Source organism: Talaromyces amestolkiae, assembly GCF_001896365.1.
Source record: "Talaromyces amestolkiae strain CIB chromosome Unknown scaffold10.1, whole genome shotgun sequence".
NCBI lineage: Eukaryota > Fungi > Ascomycota > Eurotiomycetes > Eurotiales > Trichocomaceae > Talaromyces > Talaromyces amestolkiae.
In genome coordinates this window covers 684,319-702,125 of record NW_024468046.1, presented here as the reverse complement: position 1 = coordinate 702,125, position 17,807 = coordinate 684,319, and the positions used below count along the sequence as shown (strand labels likewise).

Below are 17,807 nucleotides of genomic sequence, written 5' to 3'. Positions count from 1 at the left end.
TCCTGATAAGCCAATCAAGGAGCATGTAGGACAGCAATAGATTGCCCCTCTATGAGATTTGAGTCCACCAGCACTGACCCCTCACTACTACTACTACGTAGTGATTTGCTTCGCTTCTTATTTCTTTTCTTTCTTTTCTTTGCTTTGCAGGTGATTGAAAATACGTTCTTTTCTTTTGTTCACTGTTCTCGTCACAATATGAACAACGCCGAGTATGTTCTGGCGTACCAATAGCAACAGTCATGCATGAGACCCGACTCGCGAGCCTCCACCACAATCCTGGTACCGAGGAAGGTTAAGTTGTCACGCAGGCAAAATAAAATGAGATGAGTAGCCCGGGTTAGTCTTCTTCCCTGTTCTCGTTCCTGGTCCTTGTTCCATCCCCCCAGCCTCGGAGGCGATATTGCATTATTATCGTCACAATAAAAGGAAGGGGGGGGGATCTGCTGACCATCTCATTAGAGCGATGGACTAATCGGCCATTTAGTTGCTAATGTCGGGATTTCACTCCTTGACTCAGAAGGTAGGTGGGCGATGCATTGTTAGTGAAGTAGGTAACAATACGTGATGTGGAAATTCAACTGGGTCATTGACACATGCAGATTCGAGTCCAGACCACGGATTATTCATCTGATTACCCTGTCGATCGCAACAATACAGCATGTACGGTGTAGCTTATTCAACGATGAAGAGCCCTGACCGCGTACTTGTGTCTTAAACTTGTTGGATTATAACCCTATCCATGCGCTTTGCAACAGTCAGCCGTGTTAGACGGTCGGCGACTAAATTTCCCCTTTAAAGTAATAGTACTATTCGCATACCTAGTAAAGCACGGAGTAATATCGAATAATTCAAATTAACAGCCTCAATAATACACTTAGTATTATAGGGTGTATGACAAACGAAGCATGTACGTTTACTCCGGAGTATCCTCCGGTCAATCCTTAACAAGCGGTGATGGTACCTTAATCAGATTTGCCAATAACCCGCCAACGGTATCGGGCGTTGTGCCGTCCGGTCAGGGGGTTCTTAGTGGTTGTTGTTGTTCGTGTTGGCACTTTTAGTCGTTAGTCCTTGGGGTATTTTAGTTTTGGGCTATGCTAGGGCCTGGGCTAAGTTTTCCAGGGGGCGGGTTCCCCCAAAACGGTGGTTCCACGCAGCGATCGTACTGGTGCGGTGTACCCCGTACAGCATAAAGACTACGTATTTGATTAGCCTTCGTATGTTTGTCTCAAGATAACGGGACTAACTTAGGCAGAATGATTATTACGTAGACTACGGAGTACATTTTCCGGAATTTCATTGGCCTCAAATTCGAGGACAAAAGACAAGCATAGCCACGGAGTACGTATCGGCATTCGTTCAACTTTGCCAGGCGAGGTAGGTTTGGCTGATTCCCATTATGATTTCGGCATCTGAAGTGGAATTACAGTCGACTGGTGATGTCATTCAATCTATTTTTTGATTTTCCACGACATACTATGTAAAAAACCAATTAGGCGTCCGATAAGAGTCAGTACTCGTCTCCGATGGCTGTGTATTGCGATTACCGTACAATAATCCGGATTAGACCGGTGATAGGCGCAAAGCTAACTGATAATTACGTGTAATGCACGATTCGTACAGCCCATACACAATCCTGCTGACTAGTAAATGCTCTCAGATACGCCAACAAAGTTTCAGATCGTCCCTATCCATATCCCAGGGGCCCAGCTGAAATGCTGGATTCGGTGAGTCAATCAAGCGGTCAAATTGATATCTTAGTACTCCGTAGTAATTACATATGAATGCAACGTATATTTCGCTTCTTATTGGTTATTTTTTTTTTTACTATTGAAACATCCATGACATCCACTCTTAAGCGCCGAGGTTTCTTTATGCTGGAACACCGATTTATCCAACCCCACGAAGCATGCACTCCGTACTGCTTGCGACGGTAATGAGCATATGTCTGAAGTTGAATCTGACTGGCTCGACGATCTTGGATCTGGAAAGGCCTTGCGCAACGTTTGCGACTGACCGTGCATTGTGCATTGTGCAAGCCCGCCCGCCCGCAACCCTAGGGCGGCCCTGGCCATTTCATCCTGTACATATATCATAGTAGATACATGATATCCACTCCGAAAGGATTGGCGTGTTCTTTGCTACCCAACCACATGTATGGACTCAATATGGAGTCTGTCGTAAAACTCGTAACTTGMCCTGCCACTCAATCTTACCCTGACTGACTCCCGAAATCATTTATTTGGTTATTGCCTGCTGCGTCGCAGCCGGAGTATTCCCCGAACACAGGAAGGACTGGACGAGACAAGGCCACCTACGCATATTGCTCCAGTCTGACAGTGGCACAGACAGCCTGGACGGAAGTCTGTCTAATCATCGGATCTCTGTCCAGGTACATTACATATACATATAGTCATGTACATGTCGGTAAAAGAAATATATCTAACTTTAGCATGTACTAGTATCTGACCAACGTCCTTGCGATGCACACCTGACTAACTGCATGCAGCTGCTAGATAAAACTTGATACATCCTGAGGTCGGAATGTACGTAAAATTATGACTTGTCCTCTCGCAGACTCCTTCAAGAGTCAGAACTGATATGCTATAGCCGCTCACATCCTGCATGTGGACAGCATAATCAACTCGACCATCAACCTTCTTGAACAGGGATGTTGCATCACATTCCATTTCGCCATACATATTACACAGGCAATAATCTACTTAGTACGCACCTACTAAATGCAGACTGGCCACACGGTCGGGGTCAAATCCTGCCCCAAGCTCCTAAATTTGTCTTAGTTACATGGTTAGCTCGTTCAGTAACTACGGAGAAGAGTCAAGGCCTATGCCCTATTATTAAGACACCCGTTTCGTCACACCCGAACCGCGTGGTCTTGAAATGTCGAGAGTTGGCTAAGGCCTAAGAGGCTAGTAACAGTGGGGGCTCTTAACAGTGAACATTGAACGCACCTCTAACGTGCTGTCCACTTTCAACTGAGAGATGTTACCAAAACCCGATAGTCTTAACTAATCATCGGAAGATCCTGACGATAGTACGTATTACTTCAGTCAGTCACAGTCTGATCGCAAGCTGATCGGCAGGAATTTTCCATAACATGATCCAACTTTTCAACTAAGAAGGAAAAAATTATGCTCTTGAATTCCATCTACCGTACGGATACCCGCGGCCCATGACCTAATTACGTACGTAGACGGTAGGATGCACGGATAGACGGCCTGCAAAAAATCTGAATCTATACGGAACATGCCATTCAACAAGAGTCCAAGACAATACTGGTGCCCCACTGTGGTAACCCTCAAGAAAAAATGATGGGATTTTAAAATTTTTTTTTCCAATATGGATGCTTCGGAAAACGATAGTGGAGCTTTGTGCTTCTGGAACACCTTTTAGCATATTCCATGATTAATTCTCTCTATCTTCGTATTGATGGTTGGTGGTTGTAATCTATTCTTGGTGGGACAGTGACTTCTTTGTTTATTTTACCAATCCATGTTACTTCGGAACAGGCAAGCGAAAATGATTATCGCTATAAAGAAAAGGTGTGACGAACGGGTCGAACGGTGGAAATGATACAAAGTCTTTCTTTGATCTACTGAATTTGACGCTGACATGTGTCGACGCTTGAAACCTGTCACAGATGATGATGGTCATCCTTTTATAATACTGTATGTAGATGAATGGGAGAATGTGTTACTGCATGCAGCAGCCACAATATCAGTCGGCGGATTTCATATTGATTGAGTAATTGCTTTTTCGCTCCCTTGAATACTAGTTTGATTGATGGGCATGTATATCATCAGCTGAGTGGGTTCTCGTCAACTGCAAAGTCGACCCAAACCGGGAATGGAGATTCTGGCTTTCGCTGGATTTAATATGTGGCTTGCTCTGGAAGTCTGTTGGTGGTACACCCTCGGAAGCAAAGAGCAATTGGTGTCATGATGGGGTGAGGGCAATTAGGGTTTCCGCTTGGCTCCGTTCTGCACTAGGTTAAACTTGGTAGACACTGAACAGCAGAAAAAGAAAAGAGAGTGAAAAGGGCAGTGAAAAGGGCACAAAGTAACGACGGCTTGGAGGCTGGTTGGGGCTAGTTAGGGAGGAGTTGGTGGGCGTTGGTGGGCCGAGTGCTTAATATCCGGGCCTATTCAGTGGTCAGAAAAGATCTGCCCACGGCAACAGGCATTTTATTGGTCATCTGACTCGGCCGATCATACAAAGACTGACTGAAAGACTTGTTAGTTGCTAAGACTGAGAGGATGTGAGTTTCGTATTCGGTGGCTCCGCTCCACCAGACCAGACCATCTCCGTCTGCCACGCTACATCTCTCGAGCGAAAAAGTCATGATTCAATATGCAAGCAGTCTGATTAGTCACTGCAACCTTGATTTAACTGGACTTGGTTTAATTAGTCGTATTCATTTTCAGATCCAAATGAGAAGCATCACAGTGCCGATTCCTTCCGTGTAACACTGGTCAAAAGAATGTGATACGCACATTCATCAGATATGTGTCATCGAGTAACAGGCAACAACTACCTAGCGCCTATGGACAAAATAGAAGTAACAAATAAGATAGACAACACCGATCGTTGGATCGCGTCTTACCGCCGAAGTTTCTGAAAAGTATAAAGATGAAACTCGTTGACGCTCAATCAGCAGGATATCCGTACAGCCGGCCATCTAGTATTCAGTAAGGATACGAATCAGTAGTCACTAACGCCTACTTTTGGTAGTGCATGGCATGGGCTGGGCCGGATGGGGAAGGCTAATCCGCTTGGACTTAGACGCCGAGTGTAGGACGTACGCACCACACTACGTAGGATCGATCATACTCCTACGAGTACGTACTACATATAATAAATGTGTGTGTGTGTATACTATGGGCGGTGGCAAAGGCAAAGCCGTGAAAATTACCTTTTCGACTTCCATGTTTGCTCCGTACAAGCACAATTAACAGCTGCATACGGAAGTGTCAGTGGCTGAGTGGCTTTTGCGTTACCGGATTTTGCATGTTACGCGTATTGTTACTACAACTTGCCCATACTCCATAGTAAATGTTGGTCATACAGCCAAAATACCAAAATACCTGCGCTGTGACCGCGCGGTCCGCTTTGCCATGGTTGGCCCGTCCGTAAGATTAGTACCGTCAATACAGTAAGTAATTCAGTAATACAATACACAAAGTGACCCGAAACAAGGGTCATGGCTTTCTCCATCAGACTCGTGTTCCTTTGCTGCTAGCACTAACAAGGACGTACTACCATGTAAGTAATACATAGTAAGTCACAACGCTATGCCACCCATGTAGTTCCACCACCCCATTCGTCATCTCGCTTTATGGCTGGCTTAGCCGCCTCTTTGACTTTCGTTTGATCATGGATGCCAGCATAGTTCGGTTCCTAACTCCTCGCAGGCTCCACCGATCTGGAAGTGCTTCCTGTTCGGTGCTGCTTAGTGCTCAACCGTCAACGAAGCGCGGGGGCCTTGTCTTTGAGACTTTTTGCTTTTAGCCTTTCGTCCCAAACTGAGGGCTCTTACTCGTGCGTGAATCTTCTTTTGCTACTTCCCGACTTAGAAGCCGTACTATCCTGGCTAAACTTCCAACCAACCTTTGCAGCGTTCCATACATCCCCATCCCATACTCCATACTCCAACCCACTCATCCATCCTACCTCAAACAAACCAAAATTTCCACTCCCCGATATTAATCAATACGTACCATCATTTTGATCCCTTCACAAGCCGCCCAGTCCAGCCCACCATGAAACCCGCTCGTCATCCATTATCACTACTGGCCACGGCCGAGCCAATTTTATCCTATCCCATCCCACTTGACATAAGGGAGTCAGGAACGCCCTGGCCTCCTTTGTGGCTAGCCTTGCCATACATAGTATAATAATTTCTCCCTCCCTTGGAGTCCTCATATCTATCATCCATCTCTTGCTACGATAACAAACAACAACCATTAAGCTATTCTCAACCAACACAATGGGTGACTACGGGCAACAGCCGTACCACCTTCCCCTCGACTGGAGTATGCAACTGCACTCTCTCGCGAACGATGCCACCTTTAGAAACTACCGCAAGAACCTGTCGAGAGTTTCCAAGCCCAGCAGCGCTGGCAACAGTCCACACTCACAGACAAGACGGCGCACGATGACCACATACAACAACAACGGCTTTACTCAGGTCCTTCCTGTCCGCAACCTCTTCCACTTGAATAAAAACACCAACACTACCACCCAGCAACGACCTTCAAGGCCTACCAGCTGGCATCCGTCTATGAAACAGCAACAGCAACCATACTACGTACCTAATTGCCACCCTTCATGGCTGCGTGGTGATGTCTCTGYCCCCGCCATAGCCGCCCAGCAGCAGTCGGGGATGACCTCCATGTACGGTCTCTCAACGCCCATCACATGCCCCATGAGCGGCGACCTACTCTCCACCAATGACTACTTTGCCACTACTCACGACGAATTCTACAACTTTTGCCCTCCTGAACCACAGGTATACACCCCCGTCGAGCCATCAGATATGTTGTATTCCGAGCCATCGGAATGGTCAACATACAGTATGGAAGGCACGCCCGTTTCCACGTATCCATGGATGCAACACAGTAGTGGATTCGTCTCTTCGACAGACCCTGCAATGTTGGACTACGGCCATGAGAGCGTCGCTTCAGCTGATGACTTCACCGCGCCACCTACACCAGACATGGTCTACAACCATCAGCAGCAACCACCAGCTTTGATCTCCACCACGCAAGACAATCTTGAAGATGGTGGCGACGATTTAGTTGCTGTTGGTCTTTACGACGAGCCCTCATCGCTCTCATTTTCGCTGTTGAGTGGTGGTGATAATACCTGCCATTCTACCGGCAAGGGTCTCAAATTGGAAGAGACTTTTACTCCTGCCGAGGACGATGACGAGGATGGAGATGCCGAGAATGATGACTAGTTCTCTCTCTCTCTCTCTCTTTCTTTTTTTTTCTTTCCCCTTTCTTTCACATGACTGTCACGATATGGATAATGAGCATAGCATGGAGTTTGAGCATGTATTCCCGTACCATGACGGATGGACGGAATTTGATACCCCTGTCTAGATTATTTGTTTTTACCTACATACTTAATAGAGCAATATTGTGGTTTCATATTCTGTCCTTGGAGTAATAACATGAGCTTACTATGTAAATTCAAGTAACGTTGGTTACGTGCTTTTTACATCAGCAAACGGCAAGTAATGCCGAGCATGTAAGCCGAGCATTTGTATCCACCACATGCTCTCTCTCTTTCAAAGTGGTCTATCGGTCATACAAAGTGGACACGCCACGAGCCACCTCACTTCCCCAAGGCTTAGACCCCCTCTTACTTACTACTTACATAGTAGATTGCCTTTTCTAAGTCCTGAGATACGATGGATTCTTCTTCAACTGCCAAGCTTCTAGAAAAATTGCAGCATCCGCCAAGAATGAGTATGATTGGTCGCAATTTCGAGGTCGAGGTCAAAGCTTTTCTAGTCTTTCCTCTTTTGGTACACAAGTGGGTCTATTGCGTTCTAGACTTTTGGGTCTACTTTCTGCCTGGAAATTATGGCAACGTAGCTCTATGTGCTCGGAGGAATGATTTTCCTGCTTGCCGAGCAGAGGATTTTTTGATTGGAGAGAGCGTTCTGAGATATAAATATTGAGTCGTCAACAATAGAATAAAATGCCGAAGATCATAGTCACCCCCTGGAGGGATGAATCAGAGTTGCTGGATGTGCGATCTAAATTCTATCCCTCGTCATCTCTTAACCCGACGTCGTTGACTGATCAGCGACCAGATGCATGTCGAATTGTATGCTCCCCCCTTCCTCAGCTGTCGAGACAAGACTGATAATCATCAGGTCGAAGCATGGAAACTCCGCGGCCATCTCCCGCACGCTGTCGAAGCCACAGCTCTACTGACAGATGCTATCCTGCATGATAACTCAACCTACAACTCCGTCTTCTCAATCAGAGCTACCTATGCCGCCGCCTTTTCGCGGTTTGTCACTGGCCTAGTAGACACGAAGTTGGGCAGTGGTGGCGGCGGAGGCACGATGTTCAACCGTGCCGCGATGATTGGGTTGCCGCTCTCGTTTGTGGAGTTGAGACACGAAGCGGCGCATCGAGAGTTGCCATCGTTGGTCTTGTTGAGGAATTATACGAATCGCGCTTTGGAGTGGTTGTGGGATTACTACTGGGCGAGGATTGATCAGGGTGTGTCTGTTTCAGCGGCAGAAGATGATGGGTTGAGGGCGAGGGTCAAATCGTTACTGCTGCAGTTTTCGCAACAGGTACAGTCGGACAACTCAAGGAAAAGGGTCAAGTCTTTGGCTACGTCCGTCTCGCAGTCGTTGGTTTCGATTTGCAAGGGCGATGCCGAGGGAGCGAAGGTTATATGTAGGGTTTTGGTTGAGGATGGATTCCTTGTACCTGAAAGCAGGCAGTGAGTATTCCGATGCAAGATTACCAGACACAGACTGACAGAAACAGAATCGCAAGCTCAATGGAAACTGTACTCTCAATATGGGACTATGTTCTGCAGTCAATCGCAGACTCTGTCAAAATATTTCTGACTATTCTCACCGAAGAATTGGCCAAAGACTTGTCGAACAAACCAAACACGCCTGCGACAACGGAGAATGTTCACCTCGAAGGTGTATATATATGGCTGGACCATATACTCACCTCGGAAACCTGGAAACAACATATACAATACCTATGCTCGACAGCTTATCTACGGTTCGTATGCGATGAATGGCCCAACAATTGGACTGATATGCTTGCAAAGATTATTGAGCAAGAGTCTGGAACATCTCATATCTTCGATTCACTATCTACACAATCTGTGGTTTCTATTGACGACACTGAGCCTGCATCAGGCCATCTTCAAGCCTCTGGATGGTCGTACTGAGTCAAAAGCTAGACAACATGATACAATATCAAAAATGTCCAGCAATACGCTTGGGAACATATGGCTCCTCCAAAAACTCAATCTCCTTCTCCGTCAACGACTTCCCTCGAATATTAGCAGCATCTTCCAACTTCTCAACAGAAGTAGCGCCAACAACCGGCACAGCACCTTTGCTTCTCAACCAGACCAACGCTACATGAACCATCTTCCAACCTTTCTCTTTTGCCAACTGCTCCACTCGCTTGACAACCTCCTCATCTGCCTCTGTGAACGCAGAACCCATTGGTGACGGCGTTTGGGATCGAATCGATTCCTTCACACCCACAGGTCGAGCCAAAACGCCACCAAACAACGGTGACCAGGGGATGATACCGACACCCGTCTCCTTACAGAACCGAGTCATCTCACGCTCTTCCTCACGGTAGCAGAGATTGTAGTAGTTCTGCATTGAGATGAACTTTGTCCAGCCATTTTTCTCGGCTATGTGCTGCAAGTTTGCGAACTGGTAGGCCCACATGGAACTTGCGCCGAGATAGCGAACTTTCCCTGCTTGAACGAGATCGTGAAGAGCTTTCATGGTCTCCTCGGGGGGTGTGGAGGGATCATAGCGATGGATTTGAAGGACGTCGATGTAATCAGTGTCCAAGCGAGCGAGCGAGGCTTCAACTTGATTAAAGATTGATGCGCGCGAGAGGCCTATACAAGTCTTAATCCTGAACCAGCTGCAAGGAATCAATTGGATGACTTACCTCCCTGATTAACATACTGCTTACTCTTCTTCATGAACTGTCCATGCGCCGGCCCGACAACCGTCAAATCTTCGCCAACATAGATAGCACATTTAGTCATAATCACAACCTTTTGCCTCGGAATCTTCAGGGCTTTGATGGCCTTTCCAAGGATCTCTTCCGATTGGCCATTGCCATACATATTCGCCGTGTCCCAGGTGTTGATTCCGCGCTCATAGGCAGCAGCGAGAACCTTAATGGCTTCCTCCTCTTCGAGGAGCCAGGGACTCCATTGTTTGGAGCCAAAGGACATTGCCCCGAGGATGGGGACGGATATTTGGAGTCCTGAAGAGCCGAGGTTGACGTAGTCAACTTTGGTTTCGTCGAGGCTCTTTTGGAGGGAGGTTGGGAGGACCATGGATGCCATTTTTTGTCTGAGATTCTAGAGAAATGATTAATTAGAATGTGGTGTTATTGATGCTGTGTCTGTGACAATGATATTGCATGAGAATCGAGGGATTTTTGGCCTGTATTTATAGCCATATATCAGTGCTGCAATGTCCCAATGTCCTCAAGATCATGATGATTGATTTCTAATGACATGAAGTCTTTCGAACCCATATACAGATCTCTATACAAAAGCGGCGACATGATTGGATGTCTATCCAAGTATAAGAGCACTAGCAAGACTAGCGTCCATAGTTAGCGAGCGTGCCAATCAGAGACGCCGATTTGGTTGCAAACGCCGTTAAACCCGATGAACCTCTCCCATTTGGTTGACCTCACTTTTTGAGAAATCGAGTGGGAACGTGTAATGTATTGTAATGTGTGTCTAACTAGAAAAGAGGAAATATCTGGCATAGGCTGTTCCGTATATGACATAGCTTAAATCTCTCCGCGCTAGTTTAGTAAGGGGGTTTCTTAATAGTATCTTATATCGAGGGAAGCTTGATGTTGAATGAGAGCAGGTGAGTGGATATATGCGCTGCGCAGTCAACGGATTGATGCAAGGCAAAACCTTCAATATAAACATCTACAAAGCTTTCTCCAGCGGGTTCCTTGTGGCGGACCGCCGCGCATCTTGTTTGAGAGCAAGTACAGGCTTGCCAAGAAGTACATGGGGGKCACGCAGGCGTATGGCACTTCTTTATGCGTTGCTGAGTTGGTATTGATCAACTGCTAATCTTGCTATAGGGAAACATCCTTGATTCCCGAGAACTTTTACGATCCTTCCTCAATGCTCAGTCCGCACTCGTTCCTCCTAGGCATGCTCTTGCAGGACGAAGCGTTCCGAGCTCCAGTCTCAGATCCATGAACGAGATTCGTCGACTGTTTCTCGAGGGTGAGCGGCAGCAGATGCTGCTTACCTTCAGACCGGAGGTGGGACACTACTACATATTCTGCCGCGTACAAGCCAATTCCAGTGGACCACAAACTACCGATCACCAAGGTCACACTCTCAAAACAGGTCAACACTTTTGTTGAGATCGCCAGCTTTGCGTGGAATCTGTTTTACCCATCGGTTTCGTTACGGTGGTGGCACGGTTATGCACGCTATTGGTAAGTTGCTACAGTATCCCTAAGACATGCCCACCATGTGTCTAATTGTGCAATATTTCCCTTGAAGACCTGGTCAGCGATGCACAGCAAAATATGGTATAGGTATTATGTATTTCAGGGAATTCATTGATATCTTTATTTGACCTTGGAAAGGCATACTCGCGTAGGAAAGGATGGAAGAAGTGGTTATGTATTGGGTTCCTCCAATATGAAAGAACCCTCAAGACAAGGCCGCTTTACCAACTTCTGCCTGGGCTATTTGCAAACCCCCTGCCGCATAATTGGCCAGACCCATTGTAAGGATAGCAATGAGACGACTATCCTGCTCCTCATCATTGACAGCAAGCCCATAAGCCAGACGCGACACGTATGAGGATAAATTAGCTACTTCACCCAGGATGGCTGCCGAGCGTGTATTGCCCGCAGGCTTTTCTGTAAACTCGTAGATGTGCCACAAGGTCACCACTGTGCCGTGGATGACTAAAACACAATTGAGCATTGCGCCAATGCCACGGGATTCTTCAAAGACCATGCTACCAATCTTCATCTTTTTGAATGCAAACTGACCTATTCCGGAGAACACCAACTTCAAGCCAATGACAGCTGCTGTGGTGATCTGCGAAAGCTTCTTAAATATCGCATTGTCAACGGGATCTAAGGGAACAAGGAAGCTGCCGGCGCCGCCGATTGCAGCGCATAGAAATCCAATAACCCCCGCTGGAATGCTAATTATTTTGCTGCCAGATTGGTCCTCTGCTTCTATGGCAATCACGTTATTACCCAGTATAAGAAGAATACCAGCAAACAAGGTACAGCTCTCGAAGACAGCCTTCTTTACGGATTGCGACATGGAAATGAGCTCTGGCACCTTGGCAGAAGCGGAGGCAGCATGAGGAGAAGATGAAAACAATGCTGACGTTCCTTGCTGTCCGAATAATCCTGCCAGCTCGTCCCAGCTCCTTGCAGAGATGATGGCTTTTACAGAATCGTCGTTGCCTGGGAACGGTGCGTGGTTTTCGATAACTTTATACACAAGGGTAATGGCAACAGCACCAATCCAGGAGAACAGGTCCATAAAAGACAAGTCTGGCACACCAATTTTGTTGAGAATGTCAGAAATGACAGGTATATGAATCTTTGTGTCCAGGACGTTCAAAGCGGTCTGAGCTAGCTCGGACAGTATCTTGAGTAGAACATCTACCACCACTTGTATGCCAGATAGAACTCCATCGACAATGATAGCTGCCAACTTCTTCAAAACGTTTTCAACACTTAGTGATGAAAACTCATTGGCTAGATTTTGCAGCTGAGTCAGGACTGCCCCTAGTAAAGTCTCTTCCTGGGAGATCGCTGTTATCAAGTCATTCAGGAGATCCCCAACTGCATTTCCTGACGGGGAGTCCCCGGTGATCTGCACTTGAGAAGCATGGTCTCTATACTTATCAGCCAGAAACTTAGAACCGGATGTCTGATTCTTGGCTGGATCAGAGCCACTTGATAAGGCAGGCTTGGATGCCACATCCCCTAGGGCCGGAGACCAGTCAGTGATACCAGCCCACGTGTTGACCTTTTTCTCAGCATCCGTAATCACTCCGTCGATGGCCTGCTGTGCTCGAGGGATATTGTCTACCTGATCCTGCAGCCACAGCTTGGCGACGTTGTGCATCACGTCCTTTGTCCGCCGAATGTCGTCCCATTCGAATAGGAATTCGACAAAATGGATGATATCCTCAATTCCAGTTTTTATTTTGTCGAACACCCACTCCACCGCGCCAACGACAGCATCGACTGTGTCCAGCACCGCGCGGAAGACTTGCCCGCCAATTGTTGCCAGGAAGTGCAAGCTCTTGGTTACATCGTCATAAACTATTTCGGCCACATGCTTTACGGTGTTTATGGCATCATTGGCGACAGCCTTCAGCGTTTGGAACAGATCACCTGCCGCCGCGGCTATCCAATCAAACAACCCGAGTTTAGAAACTGGGATCTTCCCAGATCGAAACAGAGATGATGGGATGATTCCATGATTAAGACGTGCGAAAACTTGAACAGCTGACGATATCTGCGGGTCCTTGACCTTCTCATAGGTCGTCTTCATCAGATCTAGGCTCGTTGCAATACCAGTCACATCGTCATCGCTCGTTGATGCGGCCACTAGAGGCGTGTATTGTGGTGAACCAACGATGCCGCCAGGGACGGTCGGCCTGGTCACTTGGGCGGCACGCACCTTGTCAGAGGAGTTAAGTGCGGTGATTTTAGCCAATCTCTTATCCATAGGGTCGATGGTGACTGTATTCTCATCGTCAAGGGATATAGTCAATACAGTCCCGTTGATTCCTTCAGCCGCCTCGACTACTGTGAGTGAGCCCACAGCATCGGCAGATACTTGGATAGGGGTGGTGGATAGGACATAGTATAACCCATTGATGTGCACCGGTGTACGGCTGTTGGCGGAAAGATTGACTACAGCATTTGGTGTTGGTGAATCTGTATCGCTCTGGGTAACGTGGATGGATGTTGTGTATGACATGAAATTGCGGGCTGGCTGCTCAGGTGGTGTAGATAGAATGATTTCTTGAGCACGCCATATTCTTCCAGCGTCATTGGAATTTTGAATTAACTTTTGGAGCCTCCCATTGCCGGACGCAAAGATGGTATTTCCGCCATCCGTGCGGTTTAGGTAGGGCGAAATACGTTCGATGCCCGAGAGAATTGGCACGGCAACGGACCAAGCTTCTGTCTGACCTACCTTGGCTGCTGGGGCTGCTAGGTAGTAAACTTGATACTTCGAATTCCTTCCCCATATAGTTGTCACTCCCCCGTGGGTCATGGCGTGCAAAGTGTCAGTCGTAGAAAAGAGGTCATTGGTGGCTATCAGTATTGGCTCATCCTTATCCCCCCTTTGCTTATCGGCAGGGAACAGGTATAATGAGGAGCCACTGACGGCGAAAAGATCGGTTGTTAAGTCAGTATTGCGAGATGTGGCGATGGCTGAGGGAACTGCATTGCCCGGTAGGTGCAGTCGTCGTACGAGTGGTTTTGCCTTGGGATCGCCCCAATTAACAATGAATTCAAATACAAGCTGACCGTGGCCCCCTGTAGAGCCCGCGGTGTAAATTCCATCAACTTTCCCACTTTTCACCTGCCCCACGCAACTATGGTAATTAGCAGATTCGATGTCGACGCTGACCTCGTGCTTGACCCAGTACGTCCCGTCCTCTTTAGTAGGATCGATATGGTAGCGGGATACATGTGAAACACCGCCTCCGAAAGATCGTTGAATGTCAACAACAATGTACTGCCTATGATACAGCATCTCGGCAAAGAGAACACCAGCAACAACAATATTCTGAGGCGCTTCATCGATAGCATCAAAAGGGACTGGAGTCCAGTTGGGATTTCGAAACCATGACGTGTCATCATTAGAGTTATCGAGGGAGATGAACAGGTGATCGTTACTATCCACGGTGACAGCAATTAGCAGCCCTATCTTTCCGTTTTTGGCACTTTGGCCTACACCAAATGTGCGCACTACGGCGTCAGAGCGCCCAGGAAACTGGGCTTTAATGACGGCAGTTGAGAGATCGTGCACCTGCCATCCTGTGTGTGATGACCCGCTCTGCTCTTCAAATACATGGAAAMCCCCCGCCGAGTCGATCGAAAACAGGAGGGCGTGACCGTCGCTGCTCTGGAGGGCTTCAAAATTGCCCGTTGAAGAAACAATCTCACCGTGGATATAGTTCTGCATCAGCTCGGTGGAGGCAGTCAACCTACCTCCGGACGCATTCTGTTTCTGCTGGGCAGAAGGTGCATTTGCAACGGAGGGCGGCTCCACTATTTCCTGGTGTAGGGTTTGCTGAGTTGACTCGGTTCCAATGGGATCAACATAGGAGATATCACAGACAAGGTCCCGACCTGTAGAAAAAAACGGGTTGCTGTACGTGAACACCTTGGCACCGGGGAAGACGAATTGCCTCAGGACATCAAGATTCATCTCATCAAGTTGACCAGTGAGCTCAGCTTTGACCTTTGTTTTTGCTAGCTCCATCAAGTCGGCAACCATCTTGTCTACATTGTCGGGGTTTTTATGGAGAGGGTCGTCATACTTAGAGGCGTCCTCGAGGTCGTGACCGGTATGTAAGAACACTAAGGCCCCATTCTGGTCGATTGAAAGTTGGTATGTATCTTCAAGAACCCAGTAAACCGGTGTAGCTTCTACTACGTTCTGGTCATTATCATTATCAAGTTCGTCATAGTTCGACGCTGCCTTAAGGAGGGCCCGTAGTTCCTGGTGAATTTCAACTTCCCGATTTGAGCCAGTGGCAAAATATATATCGCAGCTGTAGGACGACCTAACTTTTGCCACGCCATAGAGAATCCCACCCGAAATAAATTGACCTTCATTGCTGTTGTTCCATTCCAGGCTGAGTACATGATCACAATTAAGATATTCAGTCTCATCATGCGGGGTTCCGCCGGGGGTAAAGTCAACGAACCATTTGACCAGGTGACAGAATAGCAGAACGGCTTCACTTGGCTCAGGATATTTTCTCGCATAAAGTCCACCAGGACATTCCGGTTGATGGAAACAACTCCACTCTTGTTGATAACATCATCAGGCTGCACCCAGTTCCACCCAAATTTTGAAATTGATGGCACATTCTGACCATGAATCACACAAACATAATCTAATGTTGTTGCCGATTGTTGCTTCGGCGTAGGGTTCTCTACTGGGTCCCCATTGGAGTCTTTCAGCGGGCTCACGATTCGCTCAAAAGCTGTCATTGCCAGCGCGGAAGGATCTGGGTCCTGCGGGATGGCGGAGACCGAGATCAACGGCAGGCCTTGTTCTTTGGCATTCTTGCTGTGGAGTTTAATAAAGGCTTTTGGTAAAACAAACTCGGCACTGGAGCCTGGAGGGATGCCCTGGAAGCTGGTGTCGGACTCCAGAATGGCACTATCGAGGTCAAAGAAAAGTTGTTGAAGACTCAAAGCGCTACTAGATATGTTGTCCAGGGAATCCTTTAATTGTTTCTTGATGTCTGGGTGGCTGTTAAGATAGGGAGAGTTGTTCAGCTCCGTGTCTAGGTCCCCGATCTTCAGGTCCACTGAGGTTTGGACAAACCAGGGCTTTGAAGAGGCATCGTCGCCTTCAGGCTGGTGGTAAACATTCCAATGACCTTCGCCATGGAAGCCAGACGGTGGCGAATTTTGAATGACCGTGATATCTGAACAGTAGAGGTTGAAAGCAACTTTATCTATACCTTTGTTGAAACTAACCACAGGAGACAGGTCCCTTGGCATGAAGCCCGGCGGTACTCCCACCTGCATGCGAATACCCACGACAAATCCTGCATTGGTGAGCTTCTGGATATCTTTGTTGTTTTTGTAGGGAGTATCCTCGGGAATGTCAAAGGGATTGACGCCTGTTTGCTTCACCAAGTCCTCCAAGGTAATCTCCACGCTAGGATCGTCGGAGGTGTCTGACACCAGGAAGCATAGATACTGGGGTTCCTGGGTGTCTTCGCCTAGAAAATCCCACAGATCAGCGTTGATGCTGGCTTGGGTGGTAGAGACGACGAAGTCGCATTGGTATTGAGGGTCGGAGAGATCAGAATGAGTGCTATCCATCGTGGTAACTAGAGACTTTGCAGAGAATAGATATAATGAAGAAGCCGTAGATACCTTTGAGCTGAAATCCACAGAAAGATATAGCGAGGGATCTTATTTGAACTTTCTAGTCCTGGTCGATTCTCCTCTGTTTATAACTAGAGGGATTGTCTACTTAATGCCTCAAGGTTGTCCGATATGCATTACGAATCCGATACAACCACACCTTTTAGACATACCCAGGGAGTCGAATCCATCCTTACGATCCCGGAGTCCTAACGAAACTGCATGGTCTTTCAGCCAGCCAGTTTTGACACGTCATGCGCCTTCTATTTTATTCTCGTCGTACGCTTATAGCTCAAGAATGCGAACCATTTTGGCATGGGTTTTCAGCAAAACTTTCTCCCATCCAGTACGACTGCTCTTGGAACTTCTGTTAGAGGCTCCCGTGGATTATCCACGTTCATTGAAAGCGGGCCGTGGAAGACACCAGCGAGTACATTAGGGATCAATTGGTAATACAAAAGCGACTTACTCGCTGATAAAATTGGAAGTAGTCCGGTGAAATCCCTCGGGAAATGGTCTGTATGACAATTCCCTAAAGTGATCAAGGTGCCCGTACCTCGGGCATCAACCTATGCTTGGACATGCATAACGACCTTGACCATCTGCATGCAGTTACAGTACATGCATAAGTCGATTGGCCCTCTTAGTGGCGGGCTAAAGGATCAGAGTCCTGGCAGCGGGAGAGCTTCATTCAAAGAGACACAGGTTCGGATGTCTCTATCACATAGGCTCAGGTGACTAGTCGAGACATGGGGTAGTTCTTGCCATCGTAAAAACACATGTTTCTTCGGAAATGCATTCTAACCAATTGAAAGGAGACTCAAATGCATCTCGGAAAAGCGGGGGTGGGTGGCTGAGCCACAGATGGGGGACTGTGTTTAA

General features: G+C 47.4%; 4 protein-coding genes across 4 annotated transcripts; 2 read left to right on the top strand and 2 right to left on the bottom strand.

The window, feature by feature from the left end:
• Nucleotides 1–6,010: 6,010 nt before the first annotated feature.
• Nucleotides 6,011–6,982, top strand: BHQ10_005722 (uncharacterized protein; the record flags this gene model as incomplete). The annotated part of the gene is made up of 1 exon (XM_040878229.1): nucleotides 6,011–6,982. One exon carries the CDS (start codon nucleotides 6,011–6,013, stop codon nucleotides 6,980–6,982), a length of 972 nt encoding a protein of 323 aa, XP_040734226.1.
• Nucleotides 6,983–7,846: 864 nt separating this feature from the next.
• Nucleotides 7,847–8,497, top strand: BHQ10_005721 (uncharacterized protein; the record flags this gene model as incomplete). The annotated part of the gene is made up of 1 exon (XM_040878228.1): nucleotides 7,847–8,497. One exon carries the CDS (start codon nucleotides 7,847–7,849, stop codon nucleotides 8,495–8,497), a length of 651 nt encoding a protein of 216 aa, XP_040734225.1.
• Nucleotides 8,498–8,989: 492 nt separating this feature from the next.
• BHQ10_005720 (uncharacterized protein) lies at nucleotides 8,990–10,116 on the bottom strand (the record flags this gene model as incomplete). Its single annotated transcript, XM_040878227.1, has 2 exons — nucleotides 8,990–9,657; nucleotides 9,711–10,116. 2 exons carry the CDS (start codon nucleotides 10,114–10,116, stop codon nucleotides 8,990–8,992), a joined length of 1,074 nt encoding a protein of 357 aa, XP_040734224.1.
• Nucleotides 10,117–11,469: 1,353 nt separating this feature from the next.
• BHQ10_005719 (uncharacterized protein) lies at nucleotides 11,470–16,880 on the bottom strand (the record flags this gene model as incomplete). The annotated part of the gene is made up of 2 exons (XM_040878225.1): nucleotides 11,470–15,467; nucleotides 15,746–16,880. The coding sequence occupies 2 exons, from the start codon at nucleotides 16,878–16,880 to the stop codon at nucleotides 11,470–11,472; spliced, it is 5,133 nt and encodes a 1,710-aa protein (XP_040734223.1).
• Between the last annotated feature and the right edge of the window lie 927 nt (nucleotides 16,881–17,807).